General features: G+C 41.1%; 1 protein-coding gene across 4 annotated transcripts in view; it reads right to left on the reverse strand.

The window, feature by feature from the left end:
• Positions 1–20,525, reverse strand: part of PCSK5 (proprotein convertase subtilisin/kexin type 5) — a 457,779-nt gene that overhangs the window by 406,337 nt on the left and 30,917 nt on the right. For all 4 annotated transcript variants that reach the window (XM_072837738.1, XM_072837739.1, XM_072837740.1 and 1 more), the window contains exon 2: positions 10,416–10,520. In XM_072837738.1, coding sequence (XP_072693839.1) covers positions 10,416–10,520 — 105 coding nt within the window. The remainder of the gene's footprint in view (positions 1–10,415; positions 10,521–20,525) is intronic.

Consider the following 20,525-nt stretch of genomic DNA (forward strand, 5'->3'; position numbering starts at 1 on the left):
GAAACATTTGATCTTTGTATATCTTAAAAAGCATATGCTCAGTGGACTACAACCATGGAGAAGAACAAGGGTGGAAATAGAGGCATTTGCTATGGTCCAGGTCAAAGATGATGGGTGGGATTAACAAGACCAGTGGTGGTGCAGGAGATTTGCAGACTGCTCTACTTTGGCTTGAGCAACTAGATAAATCATGGCACATGATTTGCTAGGAAGGAAAGGGTTGAGGACAAAGGTGATGCATAGGAATTAAAAATATCATATATGTCATGGGACACCTGGGTGGCCCAGTAGTTGAGCATCTGCCTTTGGCTCAGGTTGTGATCCTGGGGTCCTGGTATTGAGTACCGCATCGGGCTCCCTACAGGGAGCCTACTTCTCCTCTGCCTATGTCTCTGTTTCTGTCTCTCTCTCTCTGTGTCTCTCATGAATAAATAATTTAAAACTCTCAATCAATTAATAAATGTATTATGTGTCATACTTTGTTTTAGATGCTTACTAGACATCTAATTTGAATTGTCAGGTAGATGACAGGAAGAGGTATAAATCTGAAGCAAAGACGCCAGCATAAAGGTGAGCCCTGGGTTTCCAAAATTGATATGTGAAGTAGAGGGGGTGCCATCAATGACAAGAGTAGGCAAGAAAAAAACAGAAAGAATGTAGTCTCAAGAAACTGAGTCACTTTTCAGGAAGGAGCAAATGATTGATCACTATGTCAAAGGCAAGGTAGCATCAGACGAGGATGAAGATATACCCACAGGCCTTGAGATATCAAAGCGTTGCTGATGTCAACAAAAGCAGCTGCATTATAATACTTAAAAAAACATATCACACGGCGTGGAAGGTACCTATCAAGAGTCATTTTCAGGTGTTTGTATCCTTCCAAAACTACCCTGCATGGAATTACATACACTAGGACACAAGTCCTTTTTTTGTCATTTGAACCTAAAACATAAACGAGAACATGTCGTATATGCTCTTTCTATATCGCTTATTTTGAAGAACTTTCCTTATCAGTCTGTATAGACGTAGAACACCATTTTATTGGCAACTTACTACTTTGTTTACTCTGTGCTTTTGATCTTTTCTTGCACGTACAGTTCATTCTATTGTGTAGGACAGTACACTTCTCAAGTGTACCGTTGGTGTACATGTGCTAACAAGGATCAATCTTCCACTGTGGGGGAGAGTCAGACAAAGGAGTTAAGGGATCACCCTACAGAGATCAGAGCTGGAACCAAAACTCAGAGATTCTTTCTGTGACTCCATAATTCCTCCTCTTATGTTATAAGAATTGATTGACATTTGGTGGAACTGAGCACAAATCAACAAAATGTACAAGCCGCTTATTAACAAATCAGGCCTTTTCAATGGTGATATTCTAATTGGATTTCTTATTTTACTCTTGCATTCATTAAAATAAATAACACAGATTGGTATGGTATCTCTTCAAAGCCAGACAATGAAAATGGCTTTGACTTTTGTTGCTGGTTACTGGGTTTTGTTCATTGTTTGCTTATTTATTTCTCCCTCACCTGCCCTATGGCTATAAAATTCCCTTCTTAAGACCTGTTATAGACTAAACATTTGTGCTCCCCCCCAAATTCAGATGTTAAACCTCTAATATCCAATGGGATGGTAGTAGGAGGTGGGGCCTTTGTGAGGTGAACAGGTCATGAGGGAGGAGCACACATGAATGGAGTTAGTGCCCTTATAATGGAGGCCCCAGAGATCGCCCTTGCCCCTTCTGCCACGTGAGGACACAACAGGAGGACAGCTGTCTAGGAGCTAGGAAGTGAGCTCTTACCAGACACCAAGTTGACCAGCACCTTGATCTTGGACTTCCCAGCCCCCAGGACAACAAGAAATAAATTTCTGTCGTTTATAAGCCACCCAGACCATGGTATTCTATCAACAAACGACTCGAACTAAGAAGACCTATCTAGAATATTACCACCCTACATTTTCTAGATACAGCATCTGCTTTTTTGGAATCTGACACCCTAGAAATCCTACATAAACTAAGAAAATAAATACAGATTTTACATTTTGTACCCTTCCTTCAAGTGGCTGAAGTGACTTATGCAAAATCCGTAGCTACCCTACTCTGCCCCCATCAATTCTCTTTTCTTATTTTCACATGGCCATCACTTCATTTGCCATTTGTTCTTTTCTCTGACTTACCCAGTTTCCTCTGACCTTTATTTCCTTTTAAGACTGTTTCTCCCAGTACAGTTACAGGTATCAGCAGGAAAGTGGGCAAAGCACAAGTGAAACTAGAACGAGCCCTCTATCCTGTCCTCAGCAGCTTGAGCCTTTGCTACAGAACTCAAGTGACCTGCACCTATTGTTTATGCCCAAAAGATACTCGTATTTCAATCTGGAGACAAAGGCACAGAGAAAAATCACATTTGAGCCACTCGGAGGAGCATGACCAACCAGAACAAATGCTGGTGTTCGGGTGAGGATAAGACCCAAGGAAAGTTATGGAAGTGCTGGAATCTTTCACGCCTCCTTCCCTTTCTCCAGACACAGCTCAAGGGGTCACAAACTGGGATGCCTCTTGGCCACATTTTCTTTGGCCCACACCAATGTTTTAAAACTTTCCAATTATCTGCCAACATTTAAAATCAGGAAATGTCATGCAGACATTCAGACTTGCCGGTTCTTTGGAATTGGCAGAACCGAGCCGGCTTGCCCACATGACAAGTGGCTGCAGCAGAGTGGCAGCTGCTCCCCTACACACAGCAAGGGTTCTCCACTTTGCTGTTTGCCCAATTATTTTATATCTGGCCCATCTCACTCATTCTTGTTATCTGCACTCCCGTTGTAGGCATGCGAGTTTATAACCTTTGAAAATGAAATACTGCCAAGTGCTCTCTAATAAAGATTTGGCAACCTTTCCAAAGTAGCTGAGAATTTTATTTTTTTAAATTCACTCCTGCCTATAAGGGATTTGAGTCATGACTGAAACCTTCCCATCAGACAACCCTGCAGCATACAATCTGACTCTCTGGTTTCTGACCATCCAGACATCTGAAAGACCTGGACGTGAGACAGGAAAGAAGGGGCGGTGGGGAAGACAGTGGGATCTGCATTCACATACCTCCTTCTGTCTTTCTCATACATCCAGCCGTCCTGCCACCATAAATGTATCAAAGGTTGCAAACTTGTGGCTGAAATGCTTCTGCCTAGGATATATACATTCTAGGAGTGCCTGGGTGGCTCAGTCAGTTAAGCATCTGCCTTCAACTAGGGTCGTGATCCCAGGGTCCTGGGATCGAGCCCCGCAGCTGCTTCTCCCTCTCCATCTGCCCCTCAACCCACTGGTGCTCTCTCTGTCTCTCTCAAATAAATAAAACCTTAAAAAAAAAAGAATATATGCATTCTAGTAGGGTTTTTAAGACACAGAGATGCTACCAAAACCAGACAGGATTTTGCTATAATGGTTGCATTTCACAGCTGAGAAGGTGGCGAAGAAGGTAGTCTGGAACATGATGGCCTCCGCTATGCCCCTGGACAGCCAAGTCCATGTCCTCCCTGTACATTGTCAGAGGCAAGCCTATGCTGCTTTCAGAAGAATTCATTCTCAGGATACTTGGTGACTGTCATTCACTGGTGAGATGCTGAGAGGCATGTGCGTACTGATCATGGTTATGACATAGCTAAGGACACAAGGACTCAGGTAACTGCCTGAGAGGACACCACTACTGTCATCCCACCTCAACATGTTCAGGATCATCCCACACGGCTGGATGAGCACCCACCCAGGGACATTATATTACAAAACTGTGCTTCTCCCAAGAAAATTCAAACCATTAAGTTATTACCACATTTAAAAGCAAAGAGCAGAAAATTAACTGCCAAAGAAAACAGTTCACAGGAGCAGCAGCTGGAATGAGGGCAGGTGGGGCAAGCGGAAATGGAGCATGGCCTGAACAGGAAGCACCTGAACTCAGGTGAAACCAATACCACAGCCACATCAAGCCGAATGGAATCTTCTCAGCAAAAAGGCGGGGCTGCGACTCATGCCTGGGAGCCAGGTGAGAGGGAGTTCAGACACTTCTGAGCATATATCTCCCACTAAATCAGGCTTCTTCCCTTCCAAGGGTCTGCGGGTAGGTCAGGTGCATGTGGACAACTAACTGTTTGGTCTCAGAGCTAAGAGAGAGAGGGAATGAAGGTGCTGGTGTCCCCATGGACCAACTCAAGATTAATCAGAAGTGAAGAAAAAAATATTCCAAAATTACAAAATGAACCCATGGGTGGAGGGTAAGTTTGACCAAAATCAACAGGATTTGCACAGTTCTTTGAGAACATGGCTGCTAGGCAGAGGGAGATACCTCCGTACACCTACTCCATTCCATGATCGTAGGTCACTCACTTTTAAGGCAGAAAGAGTAAATGCCAGTCATCTGAAAAATCAAATTCTGGGCACAAGAGATACCACCCTGGGTTGGTAAGGACACTGAGCTTTCCTGTCATCTTTCCCAGGGCTTATCTCCCACTCATCTTGCTAACTACATCCAAGCACTTCCATTTTTCTCTTCCTTCCTTTCCTTGTACCCCTTTATTTGTCACTGTTCAATACTTGAATGCTCTGTTTGAAAAGTCTCTTCAGAGGAAATGGCTTATGGATAAACGTAACAAATGGGCAATATCTCTGGGAGCAATATAAGCTTGCACTTCATTCTGGGCCACATTTATAGAGGAACAATTGCTGCTCCTAGAGAATAAGCAAGGGGCTTTAAGTATTTAAAGAGCCGTTATGTATAAATCTGGAAGGGAAAAAATAGATTCAATGGGTAGACATAACAGGCAGCAGATTAGAACTCCACAAGCTGAATCTCTTCATTATAGAAATGTTTGCTTTATCCAGTATTGAACTCTGTCACTGGGCATGCTTATAGATCTAAAAACAAACAAAAAACAAAACAAAAAAACCCACCACCCTCTTAGGGTATGCTGGAAAGCATGCCAGCACTGGAGAGCAAAAAGATAAGTCTCCATCTAAGGATTCTATGATTCTGCAGTAAATAATATCATACGAATAGTTTTTCCATAATGAGATGAGATATATAGTGTCACACATCCATGTGATGGGGCAGCTTGATACACATGAGCTTTAGGAGAAAACCAGACAGGAGAGGCATCTATTCCTTATTCCATGGCAGAGGGTGATTCTATCCTAGATTTGGAAAAAAACCGACCTATAAACAGACTTGAACTCAGAAGGAGTACTGGAAAAAATAAAAACAATGGAATATTACTCAGCCATTAGAAATGACGAATACCCACCATTTGCTTCAACGTGAATGGAACTGGAGGGTATTATGCTGAGTGAAGTAAGTCAATCGGAAAGGGACAAATATTATATGGTTTCATTCATTTGGGGAATATAAAAAATAGTGAAAGGGATTATAGGGGAAAGGAGAGAAAATGAGAGGGAAAAATCAGAGAGGGTGACAAAACATGAGAGACTCCTAACTAGGGGAGTTGAAAAAGGAGTGGTGGAAAGGGAGGTGGGTGGGGGGATGGGATGACTGGGTGACAGGCACTGAGTGGGGCACTTGACGGGATGAGCACTGGGTGTTATACTCTATGTTGGCAAATCGAACTCCAATAAAAAATATATACAAAAATAAATAAATGGAAAGGCTGGAACATTCGAGATAAAATCTAATGGGTAAAAGGAGCTGTATTTGTATGTTACACATGGACAGGACATGAGAACCTAACTTAATGGCAAGGGTTTTGTTTGGTTGGTTGGTTGGTTTTGTTTTAATTTTTAAATATCTACTCTAATAGGAAATTTAGGATTCTGGTTTTTCTCTTCTGGGTAAGGAGGAGGAGAATGAAAAATCTGACCTCCACCCAAGCCTGTGTCTGTGTGGGCAACACAAAAGCTATAAGGAATTTCCATTTTGGGGCGCCTGGGTGGCCCAGTCAGTCAGGCATCCAAATCTTGATTTCAGCTCAGGTTGTTGTGATATCAAGCTGTTGAGATCAAGGTCCCCATCCAGCTCCACACTCAGTGGGGAGTCGGCCTGAGATTCTCTCTCTCCCCTCTGTCCCCACCCCTGCTCACACACACACACTCTCTCTCTCTCTCTCTCTCTCCCACCCTCACTCAAATAAATAAATAGATCTTTGAGAAAAAAAAAAAAAAAAAAAGAACTTCCATTCCAAAGCTTTCTACAAATGACAGCCTCCTTGACCAAATGCTGCAGGGCTGGCAAAGATTTCTAAACAGATTAATGAGAGGCTTCTGAGAATGTTAACTCAAAACTGTTGTTTTTAAAATTTAGCTTAGATCTCTTTCAGAAAAGCTAGTCAGTCAAAAAGAAAGGTATGGATAAGGATATTGTAAGACTCACTGGTCCAACCGCTGTAATACGGTACCAACATTTTCTGCAAAACTGTTATTACGGTACTAGTGACACTGTCTTAGAAGTCTGTGAATCTCTGTCATTTAAAAAGCTAATCATAACATAATGTTAACATATGGAGACCAGGCTATTCTGGTTCTCTGAGCTCATGTGCCCCAACTGACCACAGCATTTTCTTAGCACCAGGAAGCTTGTTCTTACAACCCTCCTGGTCATTTTTGCATTTCCTTCTTTAGAACCTTCTAAATAAAAACAAAAGCAGAGGAAAAAAAAAAAACAACATGCAATTTACTATAGCAAGTAAAAGCCAGGGTCTGCGTTGTGTGTGTATTCCCTGCAATTGATCAGTATGCCCTTTATTAAGAAGATGGCAATCAAAAATAACTTTGATCCATCACCAATGTTTGCCACTAAGCTATTTCCTATGGTCCCATCACCCAAATCACACATGTGCTCCACTGTGGCACACAAGCCATCCACCACATACACATCCAACAGTAAGAGGAAAAGAAGATCTTCCTAAGAAAGCAAATGTCATGTGGACACTAGCTCTACACTCCCAATGAGGTCTGCTGGGAGTGAAACAGAGTCAGCCCATACACATTTACGTGGTCTCTAAGCATCTCCCCATAAACACTTATTCATTAGGAAGGGGAAACTAGTCATTTTAACATAGAGAAAATTGGCAGATACCACATGTGTCACCACCAAGGTCCCAAAGTTAAAATCATGAGTACCGAAACAAGTCAATATCATGCACATCCTGATCTGATGCACTTCTTTGATAGTCTTGCTAAACCTGAACTAAGCATGATATTGGATAATCTACAAAATAACTGGCCTATAATCTTCAAAAAGAGTGCTAGTTGTTGGAGTGCCTGGGTGGCTCAGTAGGTTAAGCACACAACTTTTGATTTCGGCTCAGGTCCTGATTCCAGGGTCCTCGGATGGAGCTGTGTGCTGGGCTCCATGCTCAATGGGGAGTCTGCTTGAGGACTGTCTCCCTCTTCCTCCACCCCTACTCCTGCTTTTATGTGTGTGCGCACAAGTGTGCCTGTGTACGTGCTCTCTCTCTCTCTCTCTAAAATAAATCTTTAAAAAGAAAAAAGTGCTACTTGTTTAAAGAGAAAAAAAAAAGAAAAGGGAAAGAAGTATTACACAGTCTACAAAAGGGACATGGGACAAATGACAACTAAATGTGTTCCTGGCCCAGAAAAGAGACAACTGGCAAAACTTGAATGAAATCTGTAGACTGGATAATAATATTAAATCAATGTTAATATCCAGATTTCTACCAGAATGTTAATGGTTTGTACTTCTGGTTATAATAACAGAATGTCTTTCATTTTAGTAAATACCCAGTGAAATATATACTCAAAGGGACATCATGTGTATAATTTGTTCTCAAATTTTCAGAAAAATACTTATATACAAAGATTTGTACATACACACGTTATAGAATATGATCAAGTGAGTCTGGTAAAATGTAAAACATAAATATTTGGGTAATGCAGGAAGCTTATGTAGGGATTCCTCACAACATTTCTGTGACTTCTTCAAGTAAAAAGTTTTTCAAAATTAAAAAATAATAATAGTGACCCAACTAGGCCTGAGCTTTTCGAGGAGGGAGCTGGAGAAGGAGGAGGAATGTAGTGTACCTCCATCCCATTTCCTTCCCCTTCCCCATCCCCAACACTGGATTGTGCTGGGTTTCCCTGAAAGCCACCATGGAAGCTTGCCATGAGCTCCCTTAGGGCACCACTGCAGCTCCAGATCCTCAGAGCCTACCACAGGGCCTGTCATATCCTATAGGCTCAAGGAATGGCCAATTAATGAATGAATGAGCTATAAGAAGTATCTGAAAGGAACTGTGGACAGTCCCCATCATGGTGCTCCATCTGCAAGGTCGGTCGGATCATGGCCTTCCTGTATAAATAGCTGGGTGGGAATGAGGGGCAAGAGGCATCTGAATAAAGAATAAGATATTGTTCTTCCCAAGGGGTATTTTTTTTATTGAGGAGGAAGGTAACTGAGTATGTTCCCTAGAGCTATCCTAAAATGGCCCTATTCTCCTGGACTGGGTGAAAAAGGCCATACATTCCAGGTATGCTGTGTGCCGGCATCCAAGGTCTCTGTTGGATCCTGGATAAGCTATCTGATGCACTGAGATAAAAAAAAAATGACCGGGGGGGTGCCTGGGTGGCTCAGTTGGTTAAGCATCTGACTCTTGATTTCAGCTCAGAGCACGATCTCATGGGTTGGGGGATCAAGCCCCAGGAAGGGCTCCACACTCAGCGGAGTCTGCTTAAAGATTCTCTGTATCTGTCCCTCCCTCTTCTCTCTCTCTCTCTCTCTCTCTCTCTCAAATAAATAGATAAATATTTCTAAAAAACAAAGAAAAAATGAAGACCAAGATTCCCCAAGATGGCATTGAAGACTGAAACAGCTCCATATTCAATAAACCCTTCATTATGAACACAATGCCTCATTACATTCTGTTCTTACCTCCCAAACCAGCTAGTACTTGGTTTCTCAAATTCACACTGACTACACACATGAGCTATGAAATTGGAATCATTTTAATTACCAAAGTTCAAGAAAGCTTCAAAAAAAGTTGTTTAGCAGATGAAAAACGTGACTTCGCTTCAAAAATTTAGCTAATTCAAGAATATCCCAACAGATTGCTTTTCCAGAGACATTCAATTCTGAATAGAGATGAAGGGAGAAAAAAAATACAATCCTCAGGCCACTGGAGTGTAAGTCTTAGGGGATGTTCTTATAACCCAAAATTGGGTCATAGAAAATTGGGACCTACAAGAAATGTGCTTTCTCAAACCACCAAGATACCATTTCACAATCATGAACACTGTGATAATATTCCAGAAACAAATTAAACAAGGCAAACCGTGGCACATAACAGAGGGCAGGACTCCAAACTGCAAACCTGATTTGCATATTAATTCAAATAAGGACTTTTTGCTTTAATAACGAATATAATTTTCGTGGAATCTCTAGGTGAGATTCCTAGGCTTGCTTGTAGGGACTTGTTCAACAATTTATTTGAAAATGAGTTCATGTGGCAAATCCAAAACACAATGGGTGGGAGGACCCTTCCTAATCAATAAATAATCAACAGAGAGCCCACAGAGGAACTGGGGCAGGCTGATACAGCTGCCTTCTCTCCCACTTTACTAGCCATATCCGGGGGGCCAAGCAGATCCCCCTCAGAGTCAATGCCTTTCCTCTAACTTAGTAAGGGCAGGTGCATAACTCATCCTGAGTTTTAATTGCTAGTTACTGGTTTGTTGGTCCCTAATGCCCTTCAGCTTCCTATCTCCCAGCTTAAAGCTGTCCCACATCTCTAGGATGGAGTGGGATATCATGCATGTATCATATCTCCTTCTTGGCAATCCCAGGGGTATGTTGGCCATATAACCCTAAGGGACATGGAATAAAGACAACGTACAAGAAAGTTACCTGATGAGCCCTAACTCAAGAGCAGGAGCCAGTTTCTATCCCTTCTGTGCTCAGTGCCCTTCTCATCCCAGACACGATCTAGTCCTTGGGCTGCCAATGACACGGCTCTATCAGTCCCACCTGACATTGTGAGGACTCGGGGTGACCAGACCCCTGACCTAAAGACTCTGTTAGAGACCCCTCTATGGAGTTCAGCTAGAACCTCAGATCTGCAGGCAAATCAGTAGGATGGTGTGGTATTTGTGTTATTTCAGTACTTCTGAAATCAATCACTATCTCTCCTCCCACACACTCCTCCCTTCACCATGAGAACCCATATTTATGATACCCCGGGGCCGTTCTCCAGGTGGGACATGATCCTGGCATCTCAGTGAAAATCAAGCCATTGTCTATTTTTGTCTGAAGCGGAAGCCAAGCTGCTGGACCCCAGGGTGATGTGACGGCTCCTGAAATTTGAGTCTTCACGCTGGTCATCGGTTCCCAGTGTGATATTACCAATGAAAAATGCAGAAGCTTATGCCTCTTGGTCCCCACCCAACTGGTTCTTCTTACCTTTGGTTCCATTGAAATGAAACTGTGGGTTCCTCTGCTTGAGAGAACTGACCTTTTAATCGTCCTGCTATGGTAGAAGTGGTAGTAGTCCTTGAGGGCCCCGATCTGTGGAGACAGGAGGGGAAGCGCAAAACGGAGTGAATGGGAGTTAAAGGGAGTCTTCTGTTTTCCCTGTTTTTCATTAAAATGAGGATGCACAACAAAACAAGGTCCATAAATTATGCAGCTGCCTCCATGCTCAAATGTTACTTGAACCTCGGTGATCACTTTTCAAAAGCAAGACACGTGATATGAAATGGAGTGTCCTTGAGGCAGTGACTGCAGAACTAAAGATTATAATGGGACAGCTTAGCCTCTCCGTATCTCCCTTTTAATGTTTAATTTATATGCAGCATTTTAAGTAATTCTATATCCATTTATATCCAAATGTGGGAAAGAGAAAAAAAAAACCAAATAGCTATCTGGTTATAAAAACACACTGCATTCTGTTTGCTTGGAGAAATGTACAATGAAGGACCTTGTTAGATTATTTATATCATCAATTTGAAACAAGTCCTGAGCAGTTGGTCATTCACAAAGAAAACACTACTTAGCTTGTTTTCTTGACTTAAGCAGACAGTATAAATACATGGCAGTTATTCATTTACTGCAAAACTAAAAGTGGGAGGGCAGTGTCTACAAGACAAAGATCACATATCTTACCTATCAATGAAGCATCCCCTATACAAATAGTTTGATCCACTTTATCTCAACCACTTCTTTGACAAATTCATATTCTCATCTGTGCTGCCCTCCCTTTAGTTGAAAACAGGTCTGTTCAGGATAGCTTTGAAAATAAGTCACTGTCCAGTATCGGGAAAACAAACAAAATCCTAGATAATCATACTCTCTCAGCAGATTATAAGATGTGGGTCACATACATGGAAATTGAACAGTACACCAAATGACGACAGAACAGCTCGGTCCTCATTCTGGCTGACACTGTTCAGAAGTGGCTTCTTGGCTAAATCCCATATACTTACTATGTCCCTTTTTCTATTCCTATAAAACTGGGCATTGGGCTAGTTAATTTTAAGATCACTGTAGCCCTCAAATTCTAACAAATTCCATTCTTTGACACTGATACTTTTGTTTTGTTCTCTTTGTGTAAATACATCAAATGGGCTATTTCCCCAATACCATGGCTCTGACCTCAAAGAATGACCATCAACAGGATGTTTTCCAATTGGGACAATTCAAAAGTTGGCTTTCTTAATCAAAAAAAAAAAGAAAAAGAAAAATTAAATTAAAAAAAAAAAGTCATTGGCCCAGCTTCATTCTTCCAGGTAAAAGGTTTATTGTTTTAGTTCTCTTCTTTCCATCAGTTCTCAATCATCATCCCATCCCCTCCAGTAAGGATGATCAATCCATCTCTATGCCATTTTAGAGTCACCCCCTCTCTGAGACTTTATGCTCTAAATGAACATCTCTAATCATTATTAGATCTGACAAGCTTAAGTCACACGTTTTTAACTCAAGTGGAAACTGCTCAGATGTGCACAGAAAAGATCCGGGACTTTGAAGCAGCAGCAAACAATGAGGAAGAGGACACAGATGCTAGTCTCAGTCTCCAAGAGGGTTTCAAGGAGGGATTTATGGGCCAAATTTAAGATTCCAGAGGACTAAGGGTAGAATTCACAATGGGCTGTGTAATCCTTTATAAGAAAATCTTAAAATCCCAAGGAGCTTAGAGCTTTCATCTCATGTAGCTTTTGTCAAGAGTGCTCCTTGGGTAAACACAGTAGTTCTTTTGGAGAGGGGCATAAAATCTTTGAGGAAGAACTTTATACAGAACCTATCACCAGCATGAAAAATGTCCGTGAGTTTCAGACCATGTCCACCCAACTGTAATGGAGCCTCTTTGATTATAGGAAATAACTGAATTCAACTAAACTATTAAACTCAAATAAGGATGAAACAAGACCCTGAAGGTATTATTCTGATCCTTTGTGGCTTCTTTGGTAAAGACTGGAATCCTGGACTTACGTACTGGGTACAAAGCTGGAAAACAGAGCCCTTGTCTTGACTTAACTACTTTAGGATGTTAGATACAACACTTAACCATTTTGGGTCTTGGTTCCTCAACTGTAAGATCAGGACACAGGAGGTACAGTGGACAGAGACTGCGCATCAGAGTCAAATGGCAGATAAAAATGTTTATGGGTAAAGGTGGTTATAAGGACTGGAGGTTGTAGGAACAGGTGCACTGTCTGGTCAAGTCAGATTACTGGTTTCCCTTCTAAATTTATATTTAAGTCCTATTTTCTCTCACCTCCTATCTTGCAATTGATCCCTTACCTCTCTATCCCTTGGTCAGAATTCCTCTTGGTGTACTCTAGTATTTACCTCTTAACTTCCCCATCTTAATGGGCAAAAGTCAAAAAGTCTGATGACGCGCTGTTGGCAAGCATGCAGGCACAAATGCAGCTTATATAGGATTGGTAAAGAGCGTTCCCTGGGACAACTGTTTTGAGAACCATTTGGTGATATAAACTACCTAATTAAGATATAAACTATACCTAAACTTTAACCCAGTCTTTCCACTTCTAAAAATTTATTATACAGATACAATCACTTATATATAAGAATGGATGTTAGAGCAAATTTTATAAAGCAAAAGAATGCAAACTAGCTATAATCGGTAGGTGTTTGGTTCTATATGAACTAAAATGAATTATCTTCAAGGTAGGAAAGAAAAAGAAAAAGAAAAAGAAGAAGAAAAGGGAAGGGGAAGGGAAGGACGGAAGGAGGAAGAGGGAGAGAGAGAATGAGGGAGGGAGGGAGAAAATATGACCCAATTTTTGCAGGAGAACAAAGAACGAACTTATATTACACATATGCTTAAATGCATAGGATATTTCAGGAAGAACACTTGAACTACAACGAGAGCCTGTCTTTTCATTGTTGATGTATAGTCACTATTTTTAAAATAAAGAAAAACAAATTAAAAATGAAAGAAATAAATTAATAGTGCTCACATACACACACACACACACACACACTCATATCCCACCTACTCTTCCAGGGACAAAACTGCTTTCCAAAGTCTGTGTGCCTGGTACAAGGGCCACATTTGTCCACCCCATTAAATCTCTCTAGCAGTAAGCTCTAGTTTATCTTCACTTTCAGGGATTCTGTTTCCTCTACAGGGTTGGTGAATGGTGTTCAGTGACGGACTGATGTCTCATTTACTGAATGCCTGCCATGTGCTAGGCATCTTGCTGCTCCTTCTACATGTTATCATATTTAACTTAATTCCCCCAGGAACCCTTGGAAGATAAATATCATTACCTCCAATTTGATAAGTGAAGTTACTGGAGCTCTGGGAGTGCCCACAAGTACACAGCTAGTATCGGGGGGGTGGGAAAGAAATGTAAATCCCTGTTGAACGTCTAGAACCAGGGTGAAGTGAGGTCACGTGATGCATCCTAAAAGGGGGGCCCATTCCAACATCCTTCTAGTGAGTTTTCCTATACTGCATAGCTAAAAAGCTAAACTCTATGCAGCCAGGTTGATCAAAGTTCTGCCAATGAAAGGTAGATTACAGCATCCTGGGGCACTCTCTTGGAGGCCTTTATGCTTTTCAGCGGTGGTTGTGGCAGAGGTCTTAATGCCTTGGCTGCTAGCTTTCTGCACATTCATTTTGCACATCCCATTTTACTGATAAATTAGCAAGAGATTATAGAGGACTATGGGGCAACAGAGAGTAGCTTCCTCATTCTTCAGCTTTTTGTTGAGGGCAAAGTAGCAACTCTTGTAAAGACCTATTCTGTGATGTGGCATTGGCGGACGTTTCTGAAAGCTTTGCTTGCTCGATTGATTCTACAAGCTATTTAACAGTCTATACTACATGCCTTCCAAAGTAGAATGACTGGTGGACTCCACAGTAGGCTCCCTACTAAATCTAAAATTGGATAGATCACAACTTCTGAAAAAGTAGCTACACATTTACACAATCTTATACAACTTAAAGACCTTCTGAGTTATGTACCTCCTGAGTCATGGGTTATAGGTACCAGTGAGCCCCAGGCCCCCAGGTGACTCACTGTGTCTGTTCTGACCACCTGTCCGATGACTACACTCACTTCTAGTCTGCTCAGGGCCATACACACCAACCTCCTCTCTCAAATCTGTTTTCTACTCGGCAGCCAGAGAAAGGCCACAAGATGCAAATTTGGTCCTACTGTTGCCTAAAATTTGTAGGGGCTTCCCTCTGCTCTGAAAATAAACAGTAATCGTTAACAGTGAATATTAGTTAATACTATAGTCTATAAAGTAAATCAGAAATATATGCCTGTAGTTAATACTTTGATCTGTATAATGTCTCAGCCCCCACCGCATGCCTGTATGTTCCGATGAGACAGACACACCTGTCGTGCTTACGTTTGATTCCAGATCCTACTATAAGGCTCAACACATAATAAGTTCTCGACAAAGACTGCGGAGTGAATGCTATGGACATCAGAATCCTTGAGCTGCTAAAATTGCATACGTTAGACCTATAGATGATTCAAAATCTCCAACAGGAGTATAACAGGACTATCAAATTAAGGTTAATTTCCGCAAAAAAAAAAAAAAAAAAAAAGTTTAATTCCACCTTCACTGAAGCACCAACTCTGCCGGAGTTATGGTTCAATCATTCTACATCATTTAAACAAAGCAGTCAGTCACCTTTCAGAGTTATACACATTTTTTAATTTAAATATATATATATATATTTAAAAGCATGTTTATGCCTCCCATCTATTAATATGCATGTCCCTTATTGGCGAGAATTGTGTCTTTCATATTCTTTCAACAGCACTGAGCATGCTGAGGGCATTTAATAAACATCAAGAAAAAAAAATGTCATAACATGTTGAGAGCTATTCAAAGGAAAGACAGTGTATGAAAACAGAGCAGTAATATTATCTATAAGCAGACATTCCATCCAGCTCCTCCAGGGCAATGTAAAACAAAAGATGACTGTGTTTCTATGTTACCCAATGCTGACAAGGGCTAAAACAAGGAACAATATATAACTATCATAGGGAGGTTTTATAAATAAATCAGAAACCATAGGCATATATGAAGTACAAAATCAATAGGAGAATAGCCAAGGCTCAACCTTTTCCGTAATCCCACATAAAGGCAGGAGAGTAATTCCTTCCCTCTTGACCCCTTTAAGCTCTTTTTCTCTACGGCCATGCACAAAACACCCTTCCCTGCCTCACAACACAACCTTCGACAACACTAAGCCAATAAATTTCATCTTTTGTCCTCAATTCTGTCAAGAATTTGTGCCTTTTCTTCCTTAGTGGTAGCCTCTCATCCTTGAACCCAGAATTTTCCTATAATGACCCTTTCTCAAACCAAACTGTTCTTAGAAAAGGTTTTGGTCTTTTGTGTGTTGTTTTTTTTTTTTTTTAATGAGCTATTTTATACTAAGGTGTAAATGACTGGTATGACTCAATGTCTTAGTTCTTCCAGGAACAACTGCATTTGATCAGGAAATTAAAACTGGAGCCAAATAAATCACTGTCAGAAAACAAATATTGGAGTGTTTTTGTTTTTGTTTTTCTGCTAGCAAGAAGGAAACTTCCCTGTGTAACTAAAATCTTCTGTCACAAGGGAGCTACTGACTTCTGAGCAGAGAGTTAGGAGTCAGAAGACGTATATTTTACAATGGCTTTGACCCCAATGAGGAGCTGTGTGGCCTTTCTGAATTCATTCACCACAAACAGTGTCACATGTGCTTGCGACTAAAATTTCCTCCAGACTAATAACTCCAGGCATATAATTTGCTAATTTTTTATGCGTAGTTCTATAGGGTGACCAACCATGCTGGTTTTCCCAGGACTGAGGTATTTCCAGGGACAAAGAACTTGTTTATACTTATACTGGGGCAGTCCCCATCAAATTTGGTCACCCTGATTATGAAGCAGCAACGTCAATGAAACCTGTCTGCCTTGTTCTCCCTCTTACCCTCTCTGAGTTACACATTTACCCCAATTCTGAACTCCCCTTTGGAAGGCTGTTTACCTCCATTCCAGAAATTGTTTTAAAGGAGCAAAAATTTGAAAAGACATTTCACCAAAGAAGATATACAAAAAGCCAATAAGCATGTAAAAAGATGCTCAAATGCAAATTAAAATCATAACGGCACTATATGCACACCCAAATGGCTACAGTTTAAAGGACAGACAATACCAAGCTCTGATGAGATTGTGGAGCACTGTAACTCTCACCCAGTGCTAATGGGAGCATAAAATGGTTCAACATCTTTGGAAGATTGTTTGGTAATTTCCTTTGAAACATACATCCTCCTCATCACCCATAACATTTCATTTCTAGGTATTTACTCCCCCAAAATGAAGTCCTGTTTTGAAGGAAAACTCATTTATAAATGCTTACAGCAGCTTTCTTACTAACAGCCCCAAACTGCAAATATCCATCAACAGGTAAATGGAAAAACAAATTGTGGTATATCCATACAGTGGAAGGCCCAGCAATAAAAAGTAACAATTTCAAAACACCATGCTGATACAAAAGAATGTACATGGTGTAGTTCCACTGATATGAAATCCTAGGACAGGTCATCTATGATGACAGAAAACATCAGTGACAATCTGGGTGCAGAGTGGGGATCTATGGGAAAACCTGGAGAAATATGGAACATTGGGAATATTCAGTATCTTTATTGTAGTGGTAATTACATCAGTAACAAGTGCTTCCATGAGCTGGACCCAGGTCACCGTAGGCTTATGAGATCCAACTTCGTATCTTCTCAACACCCTGTTCAATGAGCTCACATTGATAACTTGATATGAACAATTACAGAGTATTAACTTAACCAGGAAAATTTGGCAAAGACTACAAATTAGGGCTTCTTTCCCTCCTGAAGAGTCAGTTGTTTAGTATTTATCAGCATACTGTGGGGTTTAGAGATTTGGCAACATTCATCCCACCTTCTACAAAAATGGCTGCATTCCGGGGTATGTAAATTAGACATCAATAATGATGACTTGGAAAGTTATAAATCCCCTTCTGCTGTCATCCTGTAGAATGACACTGATTGGAAAACTTAAGAACCCAGGTACCTAGGGCTGGAATCTACCTTCCAGCTCACACCTTTCCCCACACTCTCAGGTGAGACTGGGAAGAACCAAGTCACCAAGGCCACTGGTCTTCCTGACTGATTTCTTCCAATGCCCAATGTTGAAAAGTCAGAAATTTCAACTTGCTGAATTCCATTTAGAGACACAGGCCCTGGATAAACTGCTTCTCCATCATTTAAATGCTGACTGTGATGCCTCTTTTGTGCTTCCCCAAGAATATTAAAACCACTGTAATAATTTGCCTTCTGTGTTCCAGACTCCATAACATTCAAAATAGAACCAAAGAGAGTTTGGCCATGACCACTTTCCTTAATTAAAGTCACCAAGAACCCTCCAACCTTAGGATCTCTGCACCTGGTTTTCCTCTGCCTGGAATACTCTTCTAAATCTCAAATGGTCACAACCTCTCTACTTTCAATTCTTTGGTCAAATGTCCCCTTCTCAGGGAGGCTTTCACTGACCACCCAATTTAAAAGTGCCATCATGCCCTCCAGCGTACCCCACACCCCCTTCCTTGATTTATCTTTTCCTGTAACATTTCTCACCATTTAACACATTACATATTATTTTCATTGATCCCATCTATCATTGGTCTTCCCCTATTAGAATGTTAGCTCCCTAAGGGCAGGGATTTTTATTTGACTCACTGATGGATTAGCCTTACCTCCTCTTAACAGTGCCAGGCTTACCCAGCGAATGTGTAGAACAAATGAATTGCCTCTGCCCTTGGGGAAGTCAAAGAATACTGGGCATGTCTCTAAACCTTTGGTTAAGTTTCTTGCTCATTTCTGCATAACCCTTCCTGTGACACAAACTTAACATACAACGTAACATATGCTATATGCTTACTAAATGCTGAATGAATGAAGTCACCACATGTAAACATGTCCGGAAATTAAGAATTTACCACCAACAACCACTCGCTCACCAGAGTCTGCCTTTATGTTTCTTAATTCCCTTCCTTGTCCCTTCATAGTCAGCGACCTCTTGGAATCACTGAACAAAAGTGATATTTATAACAAGGCTGTTGAATTCATTAAATATTAAGTGAGAAGTCAAGTAAATGTAGAAATCTGATAAACTGTTAATATTTACAGAGTACGAGCTAAGTGGCCAGCACTGCTGCACTGTGTCCTCATCACACAACAGCATGGAGGAAGTATGCAAAAAATCATAGGCTCACAAAGTCTAAGAATTTGCCTAGGGCCACACAGCTGGCAAAGGGTGAAGCGCAGGTGGATGCCAGCTAGCCTAACTCCAGAGCATATATTCTTAACTACTCTGAGAGATGTTTAAAATGAAAGGTTTCTAAGGGCAAATTTCAAACCACAGCTATCCAAGGGTGCCTGAGTGGCTCAGTCGATTAAGTGTCTGACTCTTGGTTTCCGCTTAGGTGGTGATCTTGGAGTCATGACATCAGGGTCATGGGATGGAGCCCTGTATCAGCCTCTGCAGTGAATGCAGTTGGCTTGAGGTTTTCTCTCCCTCTCTCTCCACACTTCCTGCTAACATGCTGTCTCTCTCTCTGTACAATAAATAAATAAATAATTAAAATCACAGCTACCCAGAGATCTCAATTACCCAGAAGACAGTGTTCCTAAGAGCTGTACACAGAGGGGATGTCTCCTAGGGATATTTCTATCTACTTTGAGCAGATGCAAAAGAAACGTACATTAGTATCTTCATATGAGAAAGTATCTTTAAAGCATATCTTCACAAGTTCAAAGGGCATTCCAAGTTGAACAAGTAATATCTGGCACGACTCATCTTAGATACAATTGTACAGGGCCATGGAATGCTACAAAATAACACGAACGATATCTTTCTTAGACTTTAGTTTCAGTCAATCTCTCAGAGAATACTTGTGATTTCTTCCTAATTTCCTTCAGGTTCAAGGCTCAGCATTTGAGCTCTTCAGACAAGTCTTGAGAAAATGGCATTAGAGCAAAAGCACTATAGTAATTTTTTTTTTTAATCAGGGTGCTCAAGGAAAGATGTATCATCTGTGTGATTTCAGAGTAATGTCCTAAGATATACAGGCATGGGAGGAGTTGAATAGTCCTCACATCCCAATTCCCAGAACCTATGAAGAACTATCACTGGATATGGCCAAAGGGACTTTGCAGCTCCAATTGAGGATTTTGAGATTGGGAGATTATCCTGGATTATCTGGGTGGATCCAATGTAATCTCAGGGGGGCTTAGAAAGGGAAGGCAGCAAAGTCAGAGAAGATGTGGTGGTGGAAGCAGAGGACAGAGACAGAGATGGAAGCACAGACAGAGGTGGGGGGGAGAGAAATAAAGAGAGAGAGGGAGAGATAGACGGAGAGTTTAAAATGCTATGCCACTGGTTCTGAAGGAGGAAGAAAGAACCACAAACCAGACCATGTAGATGGCCTTTGGAGGCTGAAAAAAGCAAGGAAATGAGTCTTCTCTAGACTCTCCAGAAGGGACACAACTCTGATGACACAGCTTCATTTTAAGGTCAGGACCTCCAGCCACCAGGACTGTAAGATAATACATTTGTGTTGTTTCAAGCCACTAAGTGGTTAGTCATTTGCTACAACAGCAAGGGGAAACTACCAGAAGGCAGAACCAGCAACTCCCTCAGTAGACATCTGCAAGAAGCCAAGGAAATGAAACTGGACTATGGGTATTTGGAGCCTATTTATATTTCCTTATTCTCAGGACCCTCTGGGTATTCAGTTATCAGTCCCCAAAGAACTGTATCAATCTCAGAAGAGTATTGAATATTGCCCCAGCATTCTGCTAAGCTCTGTATTAGCTTAATACAAGGTTAATCCTAAAAAAAAAACCCACAAAACACAAAAAAAATCCTGAAAAACCAAGACACTTGCCCAGCAAAAGAGAACGAGCAAATGGCTTATTTTCTTGAAAGCCACTATGCAGCTCACAGTACTAATCACCAAAGTTACCACTTAGTGATGTTTTCCTACATTATCTTTCCAACAAAG

This window comes from Canis lupus, chromosome 1 (genome assembly GCF_048164855.1).
Source record: "Canis lupus baileyi chromosome 1, mCanLup2.hap1, whole genome shotgun sequence".
Lineage (NCBI taxonomy): Eukaryota > Metazoa > Chordata > Mammalia > Carnivora > Canidae > Canis > Canis lupus.